Source organism: Poeciliopsis prolifica, unplaced genomic scaffold (genome assembly GCF_027474105.1).
Source record: "Poeciliopsis prolifica strain line A6 unplaced genomic scaffold, Auburn_PproV2 SCAFFOLD009, whole genome shotgun sequence".
Lineage (NCBI taxonomy): Eukaryota > Metazoa > Chordata > Actinopteri > Cyprinodontiformes > Poeciliidae > Poeciliopsis > Poeciliopsis prolifica.
The window spans coordinates 3,630,392-3,653,987 of NW_026562384.1; the positions used below are offsets into that span (position 1 = coordinate 3,630,392).

The following is a 23,596-nucleotide window of genomic DNA, read 5'->3' on the forward strand; positions in this document are numbered from 1 at the left end:
GTCTGTTTTTATTGTGATTCAGCTAACTTAACCCCAGCACAACCAGTGCCCTCAGAGGTCGCCTCTTTAGTAGAAGCGTCCACATGTGTTCTAATTTAAGCTCAGTGTGAATCCGGCTGTTCTGTGGATGCCTCAGAGGGGGTTTTATTTGTTTTTTAATTTTTTTTGTTAGAGAGAGAGCGATAGACAACAACCATCGTCTTTAAGAGCTGGGAGAAATTTGTGCAAAGGTTATAGACAATATAACTAAAAAATAAAATACCTTTGTGTATTTTATAGTCCTCTGTCCAAACCATCATCAGAAAACCAAAACTCTATAAACCTACCGAGATATGAACCTTCAGCTAAACTGAGAGTCCAGCTCCTCCACGGTAACTTTGGAGGAGCTGCGGAGTTCCACGGCTCAGACGGTTGAAACGCGTTAAAAGCAACAACCATTAGTCAGCCATCGCAAGGCGCAAGATTTATGTGTGGGGCTGACCAAACATGTGGCAGATAACAGCTAAAACTACAGCATTTCCTCCACCGCGGTGGCCGCGGCATGCTGTGGGACAGGGACGCTGCTCACAGATAATGAGAAGACGAATGGAGCTACCCCACAGGGCGAGGATGATGCAGATGGCTTGATATCGGAGGAGAGGTTTTCCTTCCTCCAGAGTCAGAGTCGGCCTCCTGAGGCGGAAGGAAGTTTGTTGAGCGCTGATCTATTTTCTGTTCTCATTTCTCAGATTGTAAACATTTTTTCTACTTCACAATTACGTGGGGGTGAAACAATTAATCGGACTAAACGTGATTAATCGGTCGGTGATTGTACCTTTAGGAGTATTCTTATTACATTGTACTTTTTACTTTTACTTGAGTAAGAAAAACATGTTGGAGTGGCGCTGCTCTGACTCGAGTGCTTTGCCAAAAATTGGCAGAGGGGCAAAACAAACTGGCAAAACTGGTTAAAACGGTTTTTCGCAAGGCGCCATGTGAAACATGCCAAACCTAACAGGTATTTTGCCATCAATTGTAAGTTTGGCTGCAGTTGTGGGTTCGTCGGCCGGAGCCGAGGCAAAGCAGACAAAACGTATCATCGGGCTTTTTGGATCAGAAACTTCTATGTACTGTCTCCTTCACTGGTATAACCTCCCCAAAAAACAAAACAAAACAAAACAAAACGGAAAAAAAAGAAACACAAGCTGCAGCTCTTTGCAGACAGAAGCTCTTTCACCTGGACAGCCAATCTCTTGACATATACAAAGCATGTTAGACGGAGAGATGTGATCATCTGCAGTCTGCCAGAGAAAACCTGACGCTGCTGGATGGCATGCAGACAAAGCAGGCTGAGCTATACATCTTATCCCCCGCCGCTGGAAAGAGGAGAACTGCTGCTCCAGCAGCAAAATGCCGGTGAGGGCTCACAGAAAGATGACTCATCAGCATTTGTTATGATCTGAACGCCCACACTAGAGGAGTTTCCTATATGATCGCGCGTGTGTCTCTGTGTGTCTTTTGAGTTGCGTGTGTAATCAATGACGCAGTCGAAGTGTGGTGCTGCGTGCGGCTCTTCGCCCCGGGCGAGGCGCCGGGGGCCTGCCGACACTCGGCCACGTTGACAGGAAAATGAATAAGGCCGGTCACTTTTCCTGCAGTAATCTCTCCTCCTGTCCGCGCCTGTCGATGTGTCGGAGCAGTCTAAAAATAATGGCGACATGTCACACTTCAGTCTGCGGAGAGGAGAGGGGCTTGCGAATAACCGAGAAGCACGTGCACACTTTCATCAGCTCGTCTGAATTTCTTTTATTTTTTTATTTTTCCTGTAGTCAGGGCTCTGTGGTTAGATGTGTTTGTTGATGCAGCACGACGAACAGGCCTGGGAGAGCGATTTGGAGAAATTTAGCACGAAATCCTGAGCCATTATTATCATCTGACAACAAAAAGAGCATATTAGACATGTTGCAAAGATACGAAGACCAATAGATTATCCACCCAAGAAAACATTTCAATGAGGGAGCGGCGCTAAGCAGAGACGCGTCCGAAAGGTCTGCGGTGACTCTGGGGGAGCTGCAGAAACAAACAAAAGTAGCTCTTCACGTTATACAAAACATAACGACCCAGTGGTGAAACGTGGTGACAGTGACATCGCGACGAGGGCATCAGAGACAAAACGGAGCTAAAAACAAAAAAAAAAAGGCGGCGATCCTGGGAAAATAACTGTTTGCAGCTGCAAGCAGCATAAACTTTAAACCATGTGGGAGACACGGACCGAAAGTTTCAGCACAACATCTTGTGTCGCTGTCGCGAAAACGATGAGAGTGACGATAAGAGCTATTCACTGTTTCCTTTTTAGTTAACTGTATAGCCGTGACTGCATGAAACAGCAGCCAGAGCTTCATTAGGACACGGGTTACATGACGGAGTGTGAATTGTCTAAGCTGCACGAAGCAACGTTTGCTCAAATTGATCAGTTTTGTTGGGGCAGTCATCGAGAACAGATACAAACAGTACAAACAGATTTGGGGGTTTTCAAACAGCAAGACAGTAACAAAATCGGCCTTCTATCACCTGAAGAACATCTCCAGGATTAGAGGACTAATGTCTCAGCCAGATCTAGAGAAACTCATTCATGCGTTTGTCTTTAGTCGCATTGATTATTGCAACAGCATCTTCACAGGCCTGTCCAACAAATCAATCAAACAGCTGCAACTGATCCAGAATGCTGCTGCTCGCGTTCTCACTAAAACCAGGAAAATAGAGCACATAACACCAGTTTTAAAGTCCTCCACTGGCTCCCTGTAGCTCAAAGAATAGATTTTAAAATACTGTTGTTAGTTTACAAATCACTGAATGGTTTAGCACCACAATACATCAAAGATCTGCTGTTGTTGTATCAACCTTCCAGACCTCTCAGGTCTTCTGGTTCTGGTCTGCTCTGCATCCCCAGAACCAGAACCAAGAGAGGAGAAACAGCTTTCAGCATCTATGGACCCAAAATTTGGAACAAATTCAGAAAACTGTAAAACTGCGGAAAACCTTACTTCCTTCAAATCTCAAGTAAAAACGCACCTGTTTAGAGTTGCATTTGAAATGTAATATGTATGGATTTGATTTTGTGAATATGTATGTAATTTTTTTTTTTTTTCCTGTTGTGGGCAACGGGGCCCGGCGAATACCCGTGGTTAAACGGACGGCGGAGTCCGGCGGTAACAGGCGCTTAAATTCCGTGTCAAAGGGAAGGGGGGAAGAAAGGGAGAAGAGGGGAAAAAAAAAAAAAAACCTTGGTATTTTATTCTATGTTGCATGCCTTTGTGTTTTGTGTTTATGATGTAAAGCACTTTGAAATGCCTTGTAGCTGAAATGTGCTATACAAATAAAATTTGATTTGATTTTGATTTTGATTAGCCAGCATGTGTCAAGGCAAGAATAAATCAAAAATCTTGCCATCGTAAGAATAAAAATAAATAAATAAATAAATTACAAACAATAAACTTCTAATTTTAAAAAGTTATAAGAGTCTAGTCAAAGTCCAGACTTAAATCTGACAGAGAATCTGACGGGGCTTGTAAACTGGTGAGTACAGACACTCACGATGCAACGTGTCTCTTTTGCAAACTCATTGTTCTTCAAAAGAAACTTTTTGACTCCAGATGACAGAATCGCAGCAAAAATGGCGTTCCACGAAGACGATCGCGTTCTACAAAACAGGTTCGTAACCATGCGTCGCTTTTATTTCACATTGCAGAGCCTACTTTACGGCCTTGCTAATCATAACATTCCAACAAACTACATTGGAGTTTTGGGCTGCAATGTGACACAATGAAAAACAAAAAAACAAAGAAAAAAGTGAAAACTTTTATGTGGTATTGCGTTTGAGGACCGGTGCAATCCATCGGACCAAAGAGCGCCGAACGTAGAACTTTCTGCTCCAGGGAGCAAGAAAGGCAAAGTCCATAAAACTGAGCATGGCGTGATACGGCTCACTGTCCAGGGCGGCACAGTATTGCGGGGCGTGTTGCCCTGGACGACTTTTTTCTACTGCGTTTTGGATTCTCCTGCCAACAAGGAGCGAGGCGGCTAATGATGGCGGGAGATACTGTGACGTGTGCATTTGGTTATCTCTAGTTCAACATCTGAAACGATTGGTTCTGAATTGGGTGTGGGATTTTTTTTTCTTGCGGAGTTGGGAGGACAGAAAAGGGCGGGGCTTACCCGGGGGGCTTCATTCAACCAAGAAAAGCCACTGGGCGTTGAGTCTCGCTGTAACTCTTGCGAGGTAGAAGAAGGATTCCCTCTTTAAAAGTGGCTCCAGCTTCATATTTGATGCTGTGTCCTGCTGGAAAACACACACACACACTCCGACCCTCCTTCTTCCTACTCCCCCCTGGCTCTTACTGCTGTAGTTTCAGCTGCATTAAACATTGAACAATATTCCTTATTATGGCAGAAAAACGCCCACCGAGGATCTTCTCCCCCCTCCCTCACCTCTTCATACGCACCAAGGAACATTTCGCAGACGCAGGCACTGCGTTACGGATGCACATCAATGAGAAGGCGTGTGTTTGCTGAAATACACGCGTGCGCACGCACACGCACTCACAGAGACACAACGCAGCTGGTTTAAATGGGGCAGCCGTAGTCATGGAGACCCGATCTGATTGCGTTTGAGTCACGGCACATGTCCCGAGATGAGGCGGCCAAATGCACACAGATATGCATAAGGATAACGGGCCACGTTCACACACTTACAGGCACGCGCGCGCGCACACACACGCTGATCGGCTTTTGCTCCTCTTTCATGGCCCGAGGTGGAGAGAGCGGGGGACCCTGATTCAGGGGACCGGGAGGTGCCGAGCGAAATGAAGGAACAGCAGAGAATAAGACGAGAAAAGGAAATGAAGAAGGCCTGATACACACACACACACACACACACACACACACACACACAGAGAGGAGGTTGGATGGGAGATGCTGTGGGCATCACATCAAAGCTCCCTCTCCATCCGGCCCCTCGGACAGAGGGGCCTGTGTGCGCGCGGTGGGTTTACATGTCGCTGTTCTGGGTTCATGTTGCACCTGTTGTTCCAGAACTGGAGCTTCACACACTGCAAAAACTCACAATCCTACCAAGTGTTTTTGGTCCAGTTTCTGCAGTGCAGACATCTTGAAATAAGACGGAACCAGCTTGCAGGTAACTTTACAACAAAAATGTCGGAGCTGGTTTTTAACCAATAATTCCAGAAAGAGGCTTTAGGATGTGTTTTCTGGGCACATAGTGCCATCCTATAGCACAGTCAAGTAACTACGTTCCCTTCAGTTGATTTCGCATCATAATTTAACACCTTGAATTTGGGCATTTGTCCCTTTAAGAAGTTCCTTCTCTTTCCGAAACTCCGCCTTCAGGAAGTCGTCACAACATGGCTCCTGTCTCAGTTACTCAACAAGGATTTTTTGTTTTACCAGCATTTCAATGAGAAGTGGCTCATACAATGAGCTCAGCAGATTCACAGTTCCATCAGGTGTTTGCTAATTGCTGCTGGCTAGTCTGGAGGAACTGACAGGGGGGAGTTGCACTGGAGGGCTGCCTTGTGAGGCAGAAGCTCCAGAAGCTTCGAAATTGCAGCTCCAAGGAGGAGATTCCCTTATGTCTCCTTTATGATGCAGGAGTAAAAGGTCAAATCAGAGCAAAATCACAGACAACAAAATAAACCAAGTGAAACCCTCAGCAGCCACGTCTGTCCACTTCCTGGTGCAATGTCCTTATTTGACGTAAATAAAATCATAACAAAGCAAAATGTGTGTTTCTGCATCTGGCAGCTTCTTCCGACGCCACAACTGACAACATAATCTTACAGAAGTGAATTGAATTGGATTATAAATGGCCTGGATTAGAATAAATTGGATTTTAATTGGGCGAAATGGGACTATTTAATTAGAGTTTGATTCCGCTTGTTTATCTTATTTGGGAAGCGTCGCGAGATGACCTTTTAGAGGGAGACGGCTCTGTGCGCAAATAAACCAGGCGCCAGAAATTAAATACTTTCAGTTCATCAGCGGAGCGGACTGTAATGACGTCCTGGTAATGACAAAACAAAAACAAATACAGGTTGCACATACTGGCCTCAGTTATTCGAACGTCTGTAATGATGCAGACGTTATTTATTAGCAGCTCTTCTAAAGATGGGTAAAAAGCCTTGAAAAGAACTCAACATTTAGTGTAAATAATTTTCTTTTTCATCAAGATTCCCTCCTCAAAAGCATACCTGGTGTGTTGCCTTGATTCTTTTATGAATGCTTGACCATCTTTTAACCGCCTGATTGGACCTCGCCCGCCTTCTGCACACAGGGCATCAAACGTCATTCAGGGGTTAATAGAAGAGCCGTGTTGTGACGACTTCCTGAAGGCGGAGTTTCAGAATGAGCAGGAGTTTCTTAAAGAGACAGAGGCCCAATTTCAAGACCTAGTCCAGTTTCTTTTCAGTCATGTTTGATGGTTTGTGGCATTTTGTAACATCTGTAGTTGACATAGTTTCTTGATTATGCTACAAAATGGCACAACACTGCAACTTTAAAAGTGGCTTTTGAACGCAACATTAATTTAATGAACAAACTGTTTTTAGGGAAAGGCTGGAGAATAACTGCTGGAGTCCACAAGCTTGTATTATTGCGGTATTTGTACACTTGACAGAACCTCCTTCAGGTTCTCCCAGGCCGTTTCCTGCTGTTGGAGTCGAGCTCTGCCTCTGAACTCCCTGAATTTTCATTTCATGTTTTCTACTCGACCCGGTTTCCCTTTCCCTCTTCAGCCGCTGTCCTCTCGCTGAGAAGCGAACGCTCGCACAAATATCCTGCCGCGAGCCGATGAATTTTTCACATTAGGGAATATTTTTAGCAGCAGTCGTGACTTTTTGTTTAATTTATTTACTTTCACTCAGACGAGGTCGGGCGTGTGCCGTATTTTGTCGTTTTCGGTTCCCGATACAATATTCCGATTTAACTCGATTCCTTTTTTGTTGTCAGACAATAAAACGTGTTCTCTCCCTCACGGCGCAGTTTTTACTTTGTTTTCTTCTATTACTTTATTCTGTGGTGCCCAACAAGCCTCCACTCGGTGTGCTGAAGGCTCGTTCAGGCTCCAGTCTGCGGGCGAGTGCAGCCTCATGCGAGGCGATCTCTCGCCCCGCATCAGTGCGGGGTCTTGAGGGGCCTCATATGTTATCTTCTCTGCCTCTTCTCGGAGGGCTTTTACGCTCCGGTTGCCTGGCAACCCTTGTGTTTCTGATTGGAGAGCCGACTTTTTTCACCCATAAAATGAGAGAGAGAGGAGAAATGAGAAGGAGTTGCATTAAATGTTGATGAAGCTGTCAACAAGAGATGCTTGCTCGAGGCTCGGAGCGCTGGGACTCGGAGATGGTCCGGATCGCGGGGTGGAGATCCTATAGAGCTGTTTCTCTCATGTCAGAAAACAAGTTCATAATACAAATATATTTTTGTATTATTGACAAAATAATACAAGCTCTGGTTCCTGAGGGTGTGAACGTAAAACCGTTTCTTTTTACGCTTGGAGCTGAATCAAATTAGCTGAGTGTTTTCCTTTTTTTGTGTGTGTGTTAACCAGACATTAGATTTGAAAATATCCATGCCTTTTAAAGCTGCAACCCAGAGAGGAACATTTCTGGGCCCACCTTTTGAAACATTTATTAAAAACTATTTTTAGGATGGGACTGTAATGAGAAGCCACACGATTTCCCAGTTCAGAAGAAATACAGCAAAACGTGTCACAACTCACAATTTGAGAAGAATTTCACCTGAAAAAACATTTGAGAAACAAGTTATATTTTTGTTTTTTCTCCCCTCACTCTTCTAAGTCGGAGGTTTACATTCAGTCATTGTGACCACAAGCACTGCAAAACCACTAAAAAAATACCACCAAGTATTTTTTTGGTCTAGTTTCCAGTGGAAATATGTCACTACAAATGAAATAAGACAAAGTTAACTCACAGGTAGCTTTTCATCAAGATATAGTGGCTTATTTTAAGTCAATGATTCCTTTATTAACAAGTTACATTGTTTGTGTATGTTTTATTTTACGTATTTCAGTTTTAATGTGAAACACTCACACTAGTGATTTTTTAAATAGGCTGTAGAATTGAAATTGACTGACTGGTTGATATCAATTAACTTTTTAAAAATAACTGGTTTTATTGCAGATTATTTTACCTATAACTCAAGTGAACTGTGATATTATTATAAAGTACATGGTAGCATTTTGTGTTTCTCCAGTGAGTGTCACATCAATGTTTTGCTTTTGACGATGCATTAGCGACCATTCTCTTTGAGAGCGGGGACTAATGTCCCGATATGAAACCAAGCTCAAACACATGTGCTTGGAAAGTTCCTTACCAAACTGTGGACTCGTATTTCATTTGGTGAATCCCATCCGGTGCCACGTTGGTGGCTGAAAGCTTCATAAGATAAAGTAGCACACTGATGCGTCGCCCTGGCCAAATGCAGCTCAGTAAAAATGGTCGACATTCAGCAGAAAGAACTATCTGAAAAAACAAACAAAAATAAAATACTCGTCATAGGTAATATGTCATCCCTCTGCCTCCACATTTCCCAAAGCAAACATATTTTGTGTCACTGTACAGAAACCCAACACCAAGCATGATTTTGTGAGCGCTTGCTCGTACGCGCTGGCCTCAAAGTGCTCTTTACATCCGGAGCCTGAACTCTGCAGATGAACCCAGATCAGCTGTTTGTCCCGCAGGAACTCCGGAGATGAGACTTTCTGGCTCATCTGATTGGCTGGGAGCTGTGTGTCACAAACACACACAGTTATGAGGATGGGGCTTTTTTTTTTGTCGCTTTAGCGTATAGACATCTCACACAAGAACACATCATAAGTTGATGGAAGGAGAGACAACAGTCAACAGTGATCCTTGCGTGCTCTGCAGGAAATTTTTCTGAGGCGAGACGGTTAACCTTTTATTTTTTATTTATTTTTTTTATTCATAACCCCCTTAAATAAATAACATTACTCTGCAGAAGTTTCAGATGTTAAAAGCTGAGTGCACATGCTTTCAAAAGTAATGTCATGAATAATTTTGGTTGTCACATCGCGTCATACGAAGGCACTCTGAGGTCCACTGACACACTTTTTGAAGAAAAGGTTTCTACAGGGAGCTGCAGCAGCTCTCTGTAAGTTAGCTCAGCTGTTTCTGTCTCTTTAAGTGACACAATGCCTATGTTATTTGTGTGACTTCTTCTGGTATTTATTTAATTTGTTTTTTCAAACACAGAGAGAGGAGACATGTACAGCCATTTCCGTTGTCTTGTAACCTTCACCCTCGTTGTCAACCACTGCTGGTCAGCTGTGGATGCACAAACTCCACCAGCTTCTGCCTGTGTCAACAGCGGTGGACCTATTTGACCACGCATCACACGGCTGCCATTGCAACAAGTGTGTGGCTCATGCTTTCTATCATTTCAGAACAGAAATTTTGAAATAGGACACTTTTATTTACAACAGTTTTAAAGAGCTGCTTGCAGGCTTTTTTTTAAGCCTTGGAAATTTCTAGTACGGTGAACTACCAACTGTCTGCATAGGATTGTGTCTATTTAGCATCAGATTTCTATTTTTACTGGCTGCAATGTTACCAGGCATTAGGTGGCATGAGATTCTGATTGTGTAATGACCCTGACTTCAATAGTAGTCTAATTTTATTAGTGTATTACAGTATAGTAATGTCATTTTATTGCAGAAAATAGGGAGTTATTTCTTCAGCTGCTTTGTATTAAACATAGATCTATAGCATGTATTTACAGAATAATAATCTACGGCAAATTCTTACTAATTTAATAGTTTTCCAATAACCACAATAAGCATGCCTGCTGTGTCGAATACTGTTGTGCTTTTTACACTTTAATTCAAGTATCATAGGTTTTCATTAGCCGTTTCATCAGTTTGGCTTTCTGCTCTGTCTGGATGCTAAATAGTCATGCTAGCTTTAGCTTAACAGCTATAATTGAAGTTGTAGCATTTTAAAACCTTGGTGTCGGCTCGATGCTTTTAACCGACCCAATCAGGTTGTCGTCAGGACAAAAGTTTGGTTGTAGGTAATTTGGAGCCTTTGAACAAGACAATGGTCTGACACATCAGGCAAAATTGTAAAATGGATGGTTGTGAGGATATAGAGTGAATCCTGACTCTAATTGTAGGAGTTTTGGGGAGAATAAAAGTCTAGAGTCATGCCACAGAGAAATAGGTGAAATATCTACGCTGTGGCTTCTCCTACTGCAGCAGTGATTGCTCTAGCTCCACAGAAAAGGAGAGACTCATATAGTGGCCCTACGTTAAATCCGTCATTTTCATCTATGAAACTAAAACCAATGATTCTGTAACAAGAATTACACCTTATTACATTTAGAGAGTCACTGCAAAATTCACAGGAAGCTGAAACTGAATCAAAACGTCTGTATTCGACGGTTTTTTGAGGTGAGAGGTACAGCTCCATGCACAAACAAATGTATTTATGTAACCCCTAAAATACTTCTACTACCACTGCTGCGCTGAGTGTTCTAGCTTTGGTTTTCGTCTGTTTGTATTTTGATTATTTCTTAATTTTTTCAGTTCAACCTAGATCTTATCGGTTCATTTCTTTATATTTACTTTCCTTGTTCATTTTGTTCTTCTCTGTGCATTTGAGCATATGTGTCGCTCTGCTTCTTTCACCCAAATCCAGTTACAATCTGCCACCTGTTCCTCATCCAGCAATCGAGCTCCCCCTATTTAAGCTCCTCATTTCCTGTCATTTACTGCTGGATTCTTCTACTGACTTTCCTTCATTCTCCCTGAGATTCAGCTTGTTTCTCCTCCCATCCTTTTGTAAGTTTCACGATTGATTAATTTATTTTCATGATTAAATACTTGTATGCCCGAGTCCCTTTCAAACTCAAAACATGACACGTCTCTGAACAGTGAATTTCCTTGTTCCATCACTACTTGATTTTTCACGCCACCAGCTCTGAGATTTGAAGTCCGTTACAGTGAACGGTATTAGAAAATCTAAGCTGAAGACCATTTTAAATTGATGTTATTGATAAGACTTCGCTCCAGTGAGAGGTGAACTCCACCAAGCGTTGCCGTTTGTCACAGATTCTGTTCATAACCTTTAAGAACAGAATTTCCAGGTGCAGCCGAGGTGTTGAGGGGATCCATCTTGGTTTTGCTCAGCAGAATCTCTGCTTTTCGCAGGCGATGTAGTCCTATTAGCTTCATCAGACAGTTGTGGTGGGCATTTGAGTGTGAAGCGGCCGAGATAAGAATCAGCATCTCCAAGTCTGAAACCACAGTCTTGATTGAAAGGGTGCCTATTTTTGGGGTGGGGGATGGTGTTCTAGAAGGATCTTCTAGAGAAAAATTGATTGGGAGATCTATAGGTATGGCGTTTGCAGTGATGCAGGTGCTGTACCGGTCTGTTATGGCGAAGAAAGAGCTGAACCAAATGGCAAAGCTCTTCATTTACAGGTCGATCTATACTCCTACCCATATGACCAAAAGAATGACATTGGGGACACAAGCTGCCAAAATGAGTCTCCTCTGGGTGTGGGCTCCATCTTAGATATATATGTTCCAGAGGAGGACCCGGGACACACTGGAGGGACAATGTTTCTTGGTTTTCCCCAGCCCAAGTGGCCAAAAAGAGGGAAATCTGGGCCTCTCTCCTTAGGCCTATGCCTCCATGACCTGACTGAGCGTTAAGCAGAAGATGGCAACAGGGACACAAGCGGCCTACATTAGTCTCCTCTTGGTGCGGAAGATGATGGATGGATTGATTGCCAGCTCAAAAAGGTGAAAATAATTCAGCCGGTTTGACACACATTTACTTTTCCTCCGAAAGTTTCTGTCCCAAGAAGCCTCATATGATGGCTTCTATATAAGAATAGTCATTCCCAGAACTCAAACCAGACTCTATATTTAAAAGTCATTGGAAATCTCTATCATTTATACCATGCATCTATTTATATATCTATGATCTTTTACCATTGAGAAGAGAACCCTAGAAATCCCAAGGCATGCTCAAACCAAAATTAATTTTCCTCTGAAACACTCCTGAACCCTCTCGAGAAAACGCTTTCCCTCTTACAGGGCCATGAACGTACTACAACCCGCTTGAGGTGGTGATTCTGCAGATGGGTTACATTTTTACTTCCAAATAAAAACAATTTACTTCAGGAAATTCAAATATTTTCAAAAAATCCCCATCACCTGATTGTAGTGCTACACATGGCTGCAAGGAAACCAACCGACACATGCGCCCACTTGATTTCACAGCAGTACTAGAGCAGGCTTATGTGTAAACTTGGCATCCCTGCAGCTCTCTATGGGGCAACCTTGTACCGCTTTTGTCTGCAGCAGATGCTAACAATGGGGACAACAGGGTTTTTTCGATTGGGAATGAATTCCGTTACATACATTTCACTCGTTCCGCTGCAGTTCAGAGCCTTTTTACGAATGTGTTAGATTGAAAATCGCTCTGCTACTATAGCAAGATTTGCTTCTTCTGACTGTCTCTTTATTCAACAGAAGGCTTACATTTGGTCTCTCGCGTTCCCCTGGTGAGACGCCTTGTGCTCTTGGTATTTCTTTTAATTGTGCCAAGTGTCTGCGTGTGTGTGGGTGCGTATGATGGGTGTATTAAGGTGGTAGCACACGCTCTGCTCCCTGTCAGCTTTGCTTCCCTCGGGCATCAGTGTTTTCCCTTGCAGCTCCCCCGGGCTTTTAACGACAGTAACAACTGCAGTTGCAATCGTTTTGGGACGGGCGGCTGGGGATGGGTGGTTGTGTTTGATGTGTGTGTTTGTGGAGGGATGAGCTACTCGTGTAGCCGCTACGCTCGAAGTGTGCATGGATTTATGTGCCTTTGTGTGTGTTTCGCTCTGTCTTTGCTCATTTTGGAGAAGGCTTGTTCATTAGGTCTATGGGGAGATGTGCTTTCTGCTGACTTTGTTAGGTTCTGAGCCAGAAGCTCTTACTGATCCATAGTGTCCCACACACACATGCACACACACACACACGCACACACACACTGGCTGTCTGCAGAGGAAGATCCTACTGCACATTAGTATAAAAAATATGGATTGCACACATAAAGTCCCACAACTTTCACATTCATTTAAAATCGTATGGGCCACACTGCAGATTGTAACTCGTTTTCTTCAATGTGGCCTGTAATATTCTAAGGAATTACAGATTAGAGAAAGGGCCTGCTTATTTTCCTTGAATATTCCTCTATTCAAGGAAAATGTATTCAGTGTATTTTTTATGGGGATTTTATACCTTTAAAAAAAATCCAGTACAAACTCTATAAATAGAGGCATTCTGTCACTGAATCACAGCGTAAATATAGCCTCTGCTGTGTGTGTCAGACGTTTTGTCAGAGGACGTCGGTGGACAAACAGCAACCTGAAAACGGCATGAATGCAACAGTTGACAAGAGGCCTGTAGAGACTCTGGAGGAGCTGCAAAGATGGAAGAGCTGTTGACAGGACAACTATTAGTTAGACTGAGTGGGAAGAAGAAAGCCAATCCTGAAAGAGACCATGAAAAGTCATCACAGATGAGTTTATGGGTAGGAGGGTCTAAATATACACACAAATGAATGATGTGAATCAAAACATCTTCATGGGTTTGCTGGCCCAGTCAAAGTCCACATCGAAAACCAGTGGGTAGACTTGAATAAAATAAAATTCTTGAAAGAATTTTATTTAAAAAGGGGATAATGTCCACCTCAAACATAAATATCACCATTTGATGCACTATTTATAGCATAAGCTAATTAGCAACAGAGGACCCTAGATAATTTCCAAAAATGAATATATGATGTAGTAATAAAGATATACAATACAATACTACAAATTTGATGTTCACAGATGATGTTAAACCAAAGTGACAATCTTTGACCAACTCTGCAAAGCAAATGGGCAAAAATGTGTCTCTAGTTTAGGGTTGGGAATTTATTGTATAATTTATTGTGATAAATTTCACATAAATTTTGATTTATCGTTGCAATGCTAAATTAGAATGAATCACGTTTGAAAAACTTCTGGCTGTTTCAGGGTTTATTACAAGCCTGGAGGGCAACCAGGCTTTAGTTGCGCCTCCACCAGGCTTAGTGTTGCTCAGTTATTTTAGTTTGTTTTTTAATGGTTTGCATTTTTTAGACTTTATAATTGGTGTTCAAGTATTGATCTTCCAATAACACACAATTATCAAGTGATATTTTCTTTTTTTTAACTCAAAATCATGATGGGGTACAGGATGGATGACCGCCCTGGTGCAACCACCGGGTTTAGCAAGTTTTCTGGGGGAAACCTTGCATCTGTATCATTATTGTTATTATTATTTTAGCATTTCCTCTACTGTTTGCTCAATAAGAGTATTGATAAATATCAATAAAAATGCAATTATTATCATTATCAGTGACTGTGTGTTGTCCTGAAGACATTACGGAGAATGGATTTCAAGAACAGGATTTGTGCCATGTAGTCACAGCCATATAGTTACATAAGGAAGAAGCCATAAAGAGTTGTTTTTATTGTCATTTTTAGTGTCATCACAACAATTGCACAAAGTGTCGTGATACAACGTATCGCACACCTCTTCTCCAGATATGTCACATTAGCAGTGAGGTACCCCAGAAAAATGCTGCAGGTTCCAAAAGATGAGAAAATGTGAAACATTTCATGTGTTTTAGAAGGGTGCTTATATCTATTTATTTTCATTAATAAAATGTAGATCTTACCTTTCTTGCTTAGATGTAGAAAGCAGCAGCGCCGCAGTAACTCTTATTTTGCCTGTACGTACATTTATTTACTCGTAATCAGATACGGACACAACAGATGTTGCGTTCTGTTTTTTTTTTTTTTTCCTTTGTGATCGTTACTGGACGCCAGCAAAGCATTGAAAAGACATCTGCCTTCAGGCTGGTGTTTATCTGTGGCTGCAATTAATTAAATGTTGTTTGGGGTGGACGACAACCACTCGCATACTTCAATACAGATCGCCTCTTGTTGGACTGCTCAGACTCCAACGTGACAGCTATCTCTGAAGGCATTTTCACAAATGACATTTTCTTATCATATTCTCCGTCCCAGAGCAGACGGCCCTCCGAACCACTCATCAGACTGAACGTTTTTGCTATTTTCTCCCAACAGCTCACCCCACACATGCCCACCAGAATCCCCTCACGCGAGTCTGTGTGTTCCCTCCTCTCAGGTCTGGACGACTGCCTCCAGCAGTACGTGAAGAGCTTTGAGCGGGAGCAGATAGGAGGAGAGCAGCTGCTGCACATCACCCACCAGGAGCTGGAGGAGCTCGGCGTCACCAGAATAGGACACCAGGAGCTCATACTGGAAGCTGTGGACCTCCTCTGTGCCCTGGTCAGTCCCCGTTACCGGGTTGTTTTGACCTGGGGGCGTCAAACTCATTTTGGGCCAAATTAAAATCGCGAACGCTGTTAAAGGGTTGGTTGTGCCAGAATGTATTCATGAAACCTGCTCACAAACTGTTAAAAATGTCCATAAATTCTTAAAATGAAATAATGTTATTGAACATCTTTTCAGTCCCTCCAGGATTTTATGTTTGTTGTACCAATGTGGAAATATTTGCAATTTATGATGGTTAATGTGATTTTTTTTTTTTAACTCGCTATACAGATCTTGGACTCCAATCTGCCATCAGTTAAAGCTGTTTAGTACAAATAAAGTTTTGGACCATTTTTGAGAAAAATCTGCAATAAACTCCCAATTATCAGCGCAAAAAAGTGCAGGGATTTGTTGATTTTGCGTGAATTTACACTATCATTCTGAAGAAACTGGAGAGACTGATTGATATGAGAGATGTCTTACACATACACAGAGAATGCTAACTTTGTTTGCTGCTAATGAGCGAGATGAGTTTACAGGAAATGTTTCTGGACTGTGTTGTCCGTCATCGCTTGGCAGTGTACCGTCACTTTAAGAAGGCTCCTAATTGTAAATTCTGGAGTTGTGCATTTCTGTCATTTCGCTTTTTGACTCAAGTGCGACTGTGAGAATGCATGGCTGTGGTTATGCATGTCAGGGCCATTGCAGACCATATGGACAAGCGAACCCAGAGCTAGCTTTTCACTCTTAACCCCCACCAAGAAAAAGCAGTGTTTCTGGTTCAAGAATCAACTAATTTACTATGATGGTAGCTGTGTAACCAAGTAGCGCTGCAAGAACAAATAGATATATATTTTTAGAAGTACAGATGAAGCGAGAGGCTTTTGTAATGCAATATTCTTTAATTATGTTAGCTGCTCGCTGGCCAAGTGCCTCATTGATTGGTCTGCTCAGTTACGTCTACTGTGTGTTTCTGCAACACTCTGGTTAATCTTTGATCACCATAGCCAGTTTTTCCACTTTTAAACTGTTACTATTGTCTGGTCTCAATCTTTTTGATTCGTTGTCTTGTGTAGAATCTACTGCATGTGTTTCAGTCAAAACGTGTGGATAGAATTAGCGAAGAAATGATTATTTTTGTGAAAACGAGACAGTATTGTGAAAACACAGCTTTGTATCTACTTTCTGGAGCATCAGTTATTGATATTGGCTCAAAAATATTTTTTTTAATTTTTTTTAAATAGCAAAGCAAATAAATAAATAACAGTCCTCAGTGACCCGAGTCTTGCTTTGCTCGCACCGCCTCGGTCACTGCTGACTGTATGTGCAGTGGCACCTGCTCAGGATTAGCGAATTAGGGGGAATTAGGTGCTACTCTCCCAGAACGGGTGAAAGGAGGGAGCGGAGGAGAGGTGAGAGGGGAAGGGAGAGGGAGAGCATGTAGAAAGAGCATGCAGGATGCACCTTATCTCTCAGGCACACGCGGCTGGATTAGTAGGAGCTGCTCAAATGTGCGGAAGAGGGTCTGTGAGTGCGTGAGTTAATCAGCACCTCTTCTCATTCAAATCTTCCAGCGTGGGACTGAGTGTCCCAGAGTACCAATCATTGTACGGCCTAAGAATGGACACACTCAGACCCTCATGTACACACATGCACACACACACGCACACACGCACACACACACACACACACACACACACACACACACACACACACACACACACACACACACACACACACACACACAGTTACAGATGAGAATTTGAAAAGCAGTCTCTGAGATGACTCTTAACGTTGTGCAGGTTCTCACCTAACAAGAACTAAAAGTCAATACCACAATTAGTCATCCTCTTAGTGCGACGTTGAATTCATGACTAAATTCATTCACATTCATTTCTATGACTTTGTCCCGGGTCGCTTTGGAAACATAGCAAAGTTGAGCCTGATGTCGTTTTCAGCACAATGCTCACAAGAGCCACAAAGCCAACATGACCCCTACAAAACACCAAAACCTGACTTATATGTTTATAAATCCTGACATATACAACATAATTTATCGTAAGCTTCTCTCTATATTTAGATTTCAGAAAAACAACAGGACTTTTAGTAAGTTTAAGAACAGAAGTCTATTTCTGGTGTGGAATTTGTGTCAATATTGAAAGGAAGAAGAGAGAAAACGGCCCGATAACATTTTAAATCTATTTTTGCTCATCCTGTCTGTGCCGGCATGAGCCGACAAAAAGCTTCAGATGAACAGACCAGAAAAATGTGGCTTAAATCATTTTGCAGAGTGTTTCACAGAAGAATTGGAGACGCCATGCCTTGTGTTAAGTCTCGGAGAAAGATGCGTTGTAGTCATCCGGTTGCTTGACTCACACGATCAGCCTTTTACAGAACGGCTTCCTTAAACTGGGTCATTTAAAACAAAAAAACGAATCCGAACCACTGGGTTGTGATTAGCATTCTGCTCCTTGTTTCAACTTGTAAACAGATGAACAAATACGGGACTCTTTTCAAATGGTCTGGCAATAAAATTTACAGCTTGATTCAGTATGGAAAATGCACCATGCAAATTTAAAATTCAGCATAGTGCAAAAAAGAAGAAGAAGGAAAAAAACACTCATGCAGACTCAATATGCAGAATAAAGCAAGGCCACTTTATACACGGTTGCTGTGGCAACCACACTGACACGAGGAGGGACGGTAGGGCGGCTGTGGGCGTCGGTGGTAATAATGACGTCATCCTGTAACGGGATTGATGTGCCACACACGCGCATGCAGCCTTTTCAACGACTTCTTCTCTCGCGGTGTCAGCAGCACGCGCGCGCCCTGGAGGCAGACAGACGCACGCGGATTTATTTATTTATTTTTTTTACATCACGTCATGACGTGACAGCCCGATTACAGCAGCGCAAACACGTCCATGCGTGCACCTCGGATCGCGCAGGGCGCAGAAAATCGCACGGAGCGCGATGGGAGCCTGACCCAGTTTGAGAGAGACGCATCGCTGGGTGCTCCCCGTTTATCCTCCCTCCTCTCCTCCGGTCGTCACGCCTTTTGGTTCCGCAGTTGCCTAATTAGTGTTTGACGCGGTGAGGCGACGTCGTCAGTCCTGCCTGTCCGTCTTGACATCTTCCGCGGTTTATGAAACATTCAACCTTTTGTTGTGAAAGCCCTGGGCCCCGTCGACGTGGACGGAACATCCCATAATTTCAGAAAAATCCCAACTCCAAGTACACCTCGCTGCAGCAAAGAGGAAGGGGCGGGGCCGGACCGCTGTCACTCTCATTCCTTATATGGAAATGGGATTATTACATTCCGGAAATGAAGGGGGCGCTAGTGACACCATTTTCTGTACCAGCCGTGTTTTAATAATTATAATAATAACGCATTATATTTGACAACGCCTTTCAAAACACCCAATAACACTTTTAACATTTAAAATTAATTACAAATTAAACAGTAAAATTGGCGGATTTTCTATGAATTACTTGGATTTACTTTCCACAGAAAAAAAGTCACCACAAACAGGCCGAGGCAAGATGTATACCAAGATTACGTTGCCTTTCTACAATACAGAGAAGCTCAGATAAGGTAGCCGATGATGAGCCATCGGTAATCTTTTTGGTGTCCAAGCTTTCGTATCATTTTGTTTACTTTCCTTATAATGACGCAGGACAAGAGCAACCCATATGCTTACATGACCCCTGGAGCTTGGCTAAAAACTACACAGTGACTCTGTAATGAGTGGGAAGTGTGTGTTTACAAGGAAGAAACACTAAACCAGACAGAATTACTTAGACCAGGCTTGTTGTTGATGTTTATTCATCACATGCTAAAAATTTAAAATTAGGTTAATGTGACACAAGAATTCAGCTAAAAAGAAAAAAATCCAAGTACCAACCCACACGCAGCAAGATGTTTTGCTTTTAAAAAGATGCAAATCTGCACATTTTTGGGGCTCTTTTGAAACATTTCAGTCAAGTCTCTTGACTTACTAAGTATATGGTGTTTGCATTCCTGTACATCTAATTGAAATCATATATGAGCATGCAGTGGGTAATATTCTGACTGTGTTTGTAATAGAGATAATTGTTTATTACTCTCTTCAACGTCAGATGTTTTCATACGCTAAAATTGTTATGACTAAAGAATTTGAGGGAACCTGAATGATGCGTTACAAGCTTCTAATAAGTTGATATATGACATATCTGAGTTAAACTGAGACAAACCTGTAGATGTATTTTAAAGCACAGCTCAAACGCACTACGACCTTGTGCGAATAGGCAAGTAAAAAAAAAAAAAAGAAGATCTGCACAAATCAGGCACAATACCAGACAGACACTGGTGGACCTTCACAAATCTGATTAAACTTTTGATACAGGTTCTAGATACCAGAAGGCACCATGTTAACCTAAACAACAACATTGTGTGGAAGCAGGAACACACAATGCCCGCCTATCATAAAACTCAGGGAGGAGACAGGCGCAATGTCTGAAGCTGTTTTGGTTCAAAATGTGTCAACCCCAGAGCAAAATCAAAAGTCCTTGTGAAGACGTTTGAGGGCTAGGCCAAAGAGGGTTGCATGAAAGCGAAGCAAAAAATAAAAAAGGTGTGAAAAAGAAAGATATTGATTGTTTCAGTGATGAGAACATAGTGTGTTATTCCCACCACAGCCCCTCCGGTGTCCTTACACACAACTTGACATACCGAAAATCTCAAAAGGTCTTTTTATCTTACCGTAGATTTGTGTCTCTGATCACACCAAAATCTGTACAGAGACTAACCAGCCTATGTGGCAGCAGTAGCCAAGCAACATTTTCTTTTCTTCCAAATGTTCATCTGTTTCTCTTCCAGAACTATGGCTTAGAAACAGAGAACCTCAGAACATTGTCCCACAAGCTCAACGCTTCAGCAAAGAACCTCCAGAACTTCATCCTGGGCCGACGGAGGGGGGGTCATTACGACGGCCGAGCCTCCAGAAGGCTGCCCAACGACTTTCTTACGTCAGTGGTGGATTTGATTGGTGCTGCCAAGAATCTGCTTGCCTGGCTCGACAGGTAAAAGTTGTTCATCTTTAAACTATTTACATGGTAGACGTACCACGACTAATAAGTTGTCGGCAGTCATTCGACGTGCTTGTGTTGGACACTCTGGCATGAACAGCTCAACCAATCGAATCCCACTTTGCTGGAGTTTCGTCTCTATGCGTGGAGCGATGGAGTTACCACAGGTTTTAGGTTCATGACTTTATATATCATTTGTCCAAAAGCATGTAGAGGACAGACCAAGCATATGAAAGAAGGTGCTGTGGGCAGACACCAAAAATACCATCCCAATCATAAAACATAGTGGTTGTAGGCAACAGGGGCACCAGTAATTTTCTGTTTTTTTGTCTTACTGTTCACTTACTGTAATGTATTTTTCACAGTGCATCACTGTAAACTGAATTACAGTAGATTAACAGTGAAGTAGCAGTAACTTGCTGTTAGGTAAGACGACAGCATTTTACCGTTATTTCACGTATTGTGATTCATTTTAACAGTATTTTACTGTTTATTGGATTACAGTAAACTATTGGTTTCATTGCAGTTTTACAGAATGCACATATTAGTCGGCAAAAGATAGTGAAATCCTACAAATTTGTTTTGAATTGTACATTTGAAATTTACAAAAAGAGAGAAAATACAAATTTGACAGGATATTTCTGTTCTCAGAACGCAAGGACAGATTTTCGGATTTCAGTTTTAAGTCAAATCGTGAAGAAGAATGGTAATCAGTAGCATAAAGTTGAGGTAAATGCAGAGGTTAAAAAAAAAAAAGAGCTGCGATAACACGGGTTCATCAACAACATCAGAGCATGCATCACAGCTTAGCTTTGACACAAGTGTCATGTTGGTGAAAATGACAGAGAGTCAAATGCAGAAAGAGGGAGCTGACACACATAACCAAATATGTGCTGCCTGTGCAGCCGGTGTATTTGTCTGACTACAACCTGTTTTCGTTTGTTTCAGGTCTCCATTCGCCAGTGTGACTGAGTATTCATTACTGAAGAACAACATTGTGCAGCTGTGCTTAGAGCTGACCACCATTGTACAACAGGTGCTTTCACACATTGTCAAACTGTCTGACTTTTCCATGAACAGTCAGACAGTTCATTGGTCGTATGGATCGAAGAAAAAAGAGAGAAGTTCATATGGGGTGCCATTTGTAAAGTTGCATCATGAAGAATTAACAGCAAAAACTTTGTATATTTAGCTTGTTGTAGAGAAAAACATGTAGGTGTTCATTTTTCAACATCATATTTTCACCATATTATTTCTACATCTTAAATATCAGAGTCCCAAACTAAATATTGAATTCACAAGTTAATATTTCCTTTTACAAACTAAAGTATCATGTCAAATCAACATTGTTTTGAAACTTGCAATAATGTTATCCACTCAACATAAACATGTTTCCTTGATTCTTTCATGCACGTTTGAGAAATCCTTTAATATCCCATGGCAACCATTTGGCTGTTCAAAATGTCTGGGTGGACCTGGCTCCGCCTTCGAGGCGTAGCTCCTCCTTAAAGCTGCCGTTCCAAACTTCTGACTCCCCCCTCAATTCCTCCAGACTAGCCAGCAGCAATTAGCAAACATCTGGTGGAACTGTGAATCTGCTGAGCTCATTATACAGGCCACTTCTCAGCGCAACACTGGTATTAAAGGGTTAATAGGGAAGCCATGTTGTGATGACTTCCTGAAGGCAGAATTTCAGAAAGAGCAGGAGTTTCTTAAAGAGACAGAGGCCCAATTTCAAAGCATTAAATTCCAAAGTCATATTTGATATATACAGGATTTTTATGACAACTGAAGATAACATATATATTATAAGATAGCACTATGTGTCTGAAAAACATGTATTACTTTCCCTTTAAAGTTGACTTCACTAGCAGTGAAGTCAACAGGTCCTGGTGGTGACCCAAACACGCCCCATCGTTTTCTGACCTCTATGTGCCCGCTTCCCTATGTTAATCCAGCACACGGCACCTCTTTAAAGGATAAATAAATAAAGCAGCTGCCACATGCAAACACTTTGGCTTTGTAGCCGTTTCAATTATTTGGAAAAAACAAACAAACTGTCTTCTCTCTTGGACCTGGACTGTGCCCTCACAGTAAGAGCCTGCTCAGAGTATGTGTCAGTGCGTTTGTACTTGTGCCCAGAGTGAATCCTGCAGCTGAGGAGATAACACCCAATCCCCACATTACAAGGGCCAAAGGAGATGGAACAGAAAGGGGCCACACCGTAGGTTCACAATAGGCCAAATGAGCCCGTGGTTGCCAGGGGACGCAGTGAGAGAGACAAAGGTGGCAGCAGTGTCTCCATTAATGCATCAAACAGATGTAATTGCTGCCTACCATACACATCTGGTGGATTCAGCGAGATGCTTCCCAGAATTGCACAGATGCAGTCAAATATGTTGGCGCCTGTGGTAAAGATGTGGGAAAAGCGTCGGAATACATTCGCGTCGTTCCACAGCAGTACGGTCTTACTTTAAAAACGGCTTCGATGGCAACATATCCTATTTGTTCAGTGGGAGAATTTGAAATTTGCAAATTTCAGCTTAAATTGAATCCACTCTTTACTTTTTGAGGTCATTAAAACTTTTTTGGTGTGTTTAATTAGCAACCTGCTTCCTGTTTCATGACACAGACGCCTATTTCTTTTAGCTTCAAACCACTGGCCCAAATGAGGACACTCATTTCTTCTCCATCTCTACTCATTGCTGAAGAACTGCAGGGAATAATGGCGTCTTGGGGTCACTACGTGTCCCTGTCAACCATTAGACAGTATTTAAACACTTCTCTCCTGCTGTCACAATTGAAAACATAGCAGAGCGTAAAGTGCTTTTTTCCTGGATGTGATATCTGGAGCTGAGAGACACTGGAGCTTTCGTGTGGATGTTTTTGTTTGAATTTGCATTAATTGCTTGTCTTTCTCGGCTCCTCTCCCTTAACAGGACTGCACCGTGTATGAAACGGAGAATAAGATCCTTCATGTGGTAAGTGTTTGCCAAAAAACACGGTTTCTAGAGATTCCTCTTTCTTTTTTTTGTTGTGAATACTAATGCGGACGGGATGTATCCTCCCCCACTCTGTGCAAAGTGTATTTTTAGAACATTTCGAAGAGACATTCAATA

At 42.3% G+C, this 23,596-nt stretch overlaps 1 protein-coding gene across 1 annotated transcript in view; it reads left to right on the forward strand.

Annotated features, from left to right (window-relative positions):
* Positions 1 to 23,596, forward strand: part of si:ch211-26b3.4 (connector enhancer of kinase suppressor of ras 2) — a 68,897-nt gene that overhangs the window by 3,783 nt on the left and 41,518 nt on the right. Inside the window, 4 exon segments of the mRNA XM_055034246.1 lie at positions 15,263 to 15,426; positions 20,269 to 20,471; positions 21,426 to 21,513; positions 23,417 to 23,458. Of these exon segments, the coding sequence (XP_054890221.1) occupies positions 15,263 to 15,426; positions 20,269 to 20,471; positions 21,426 to 21,513; positions 23,417 to 23,458 (497 nt within the window).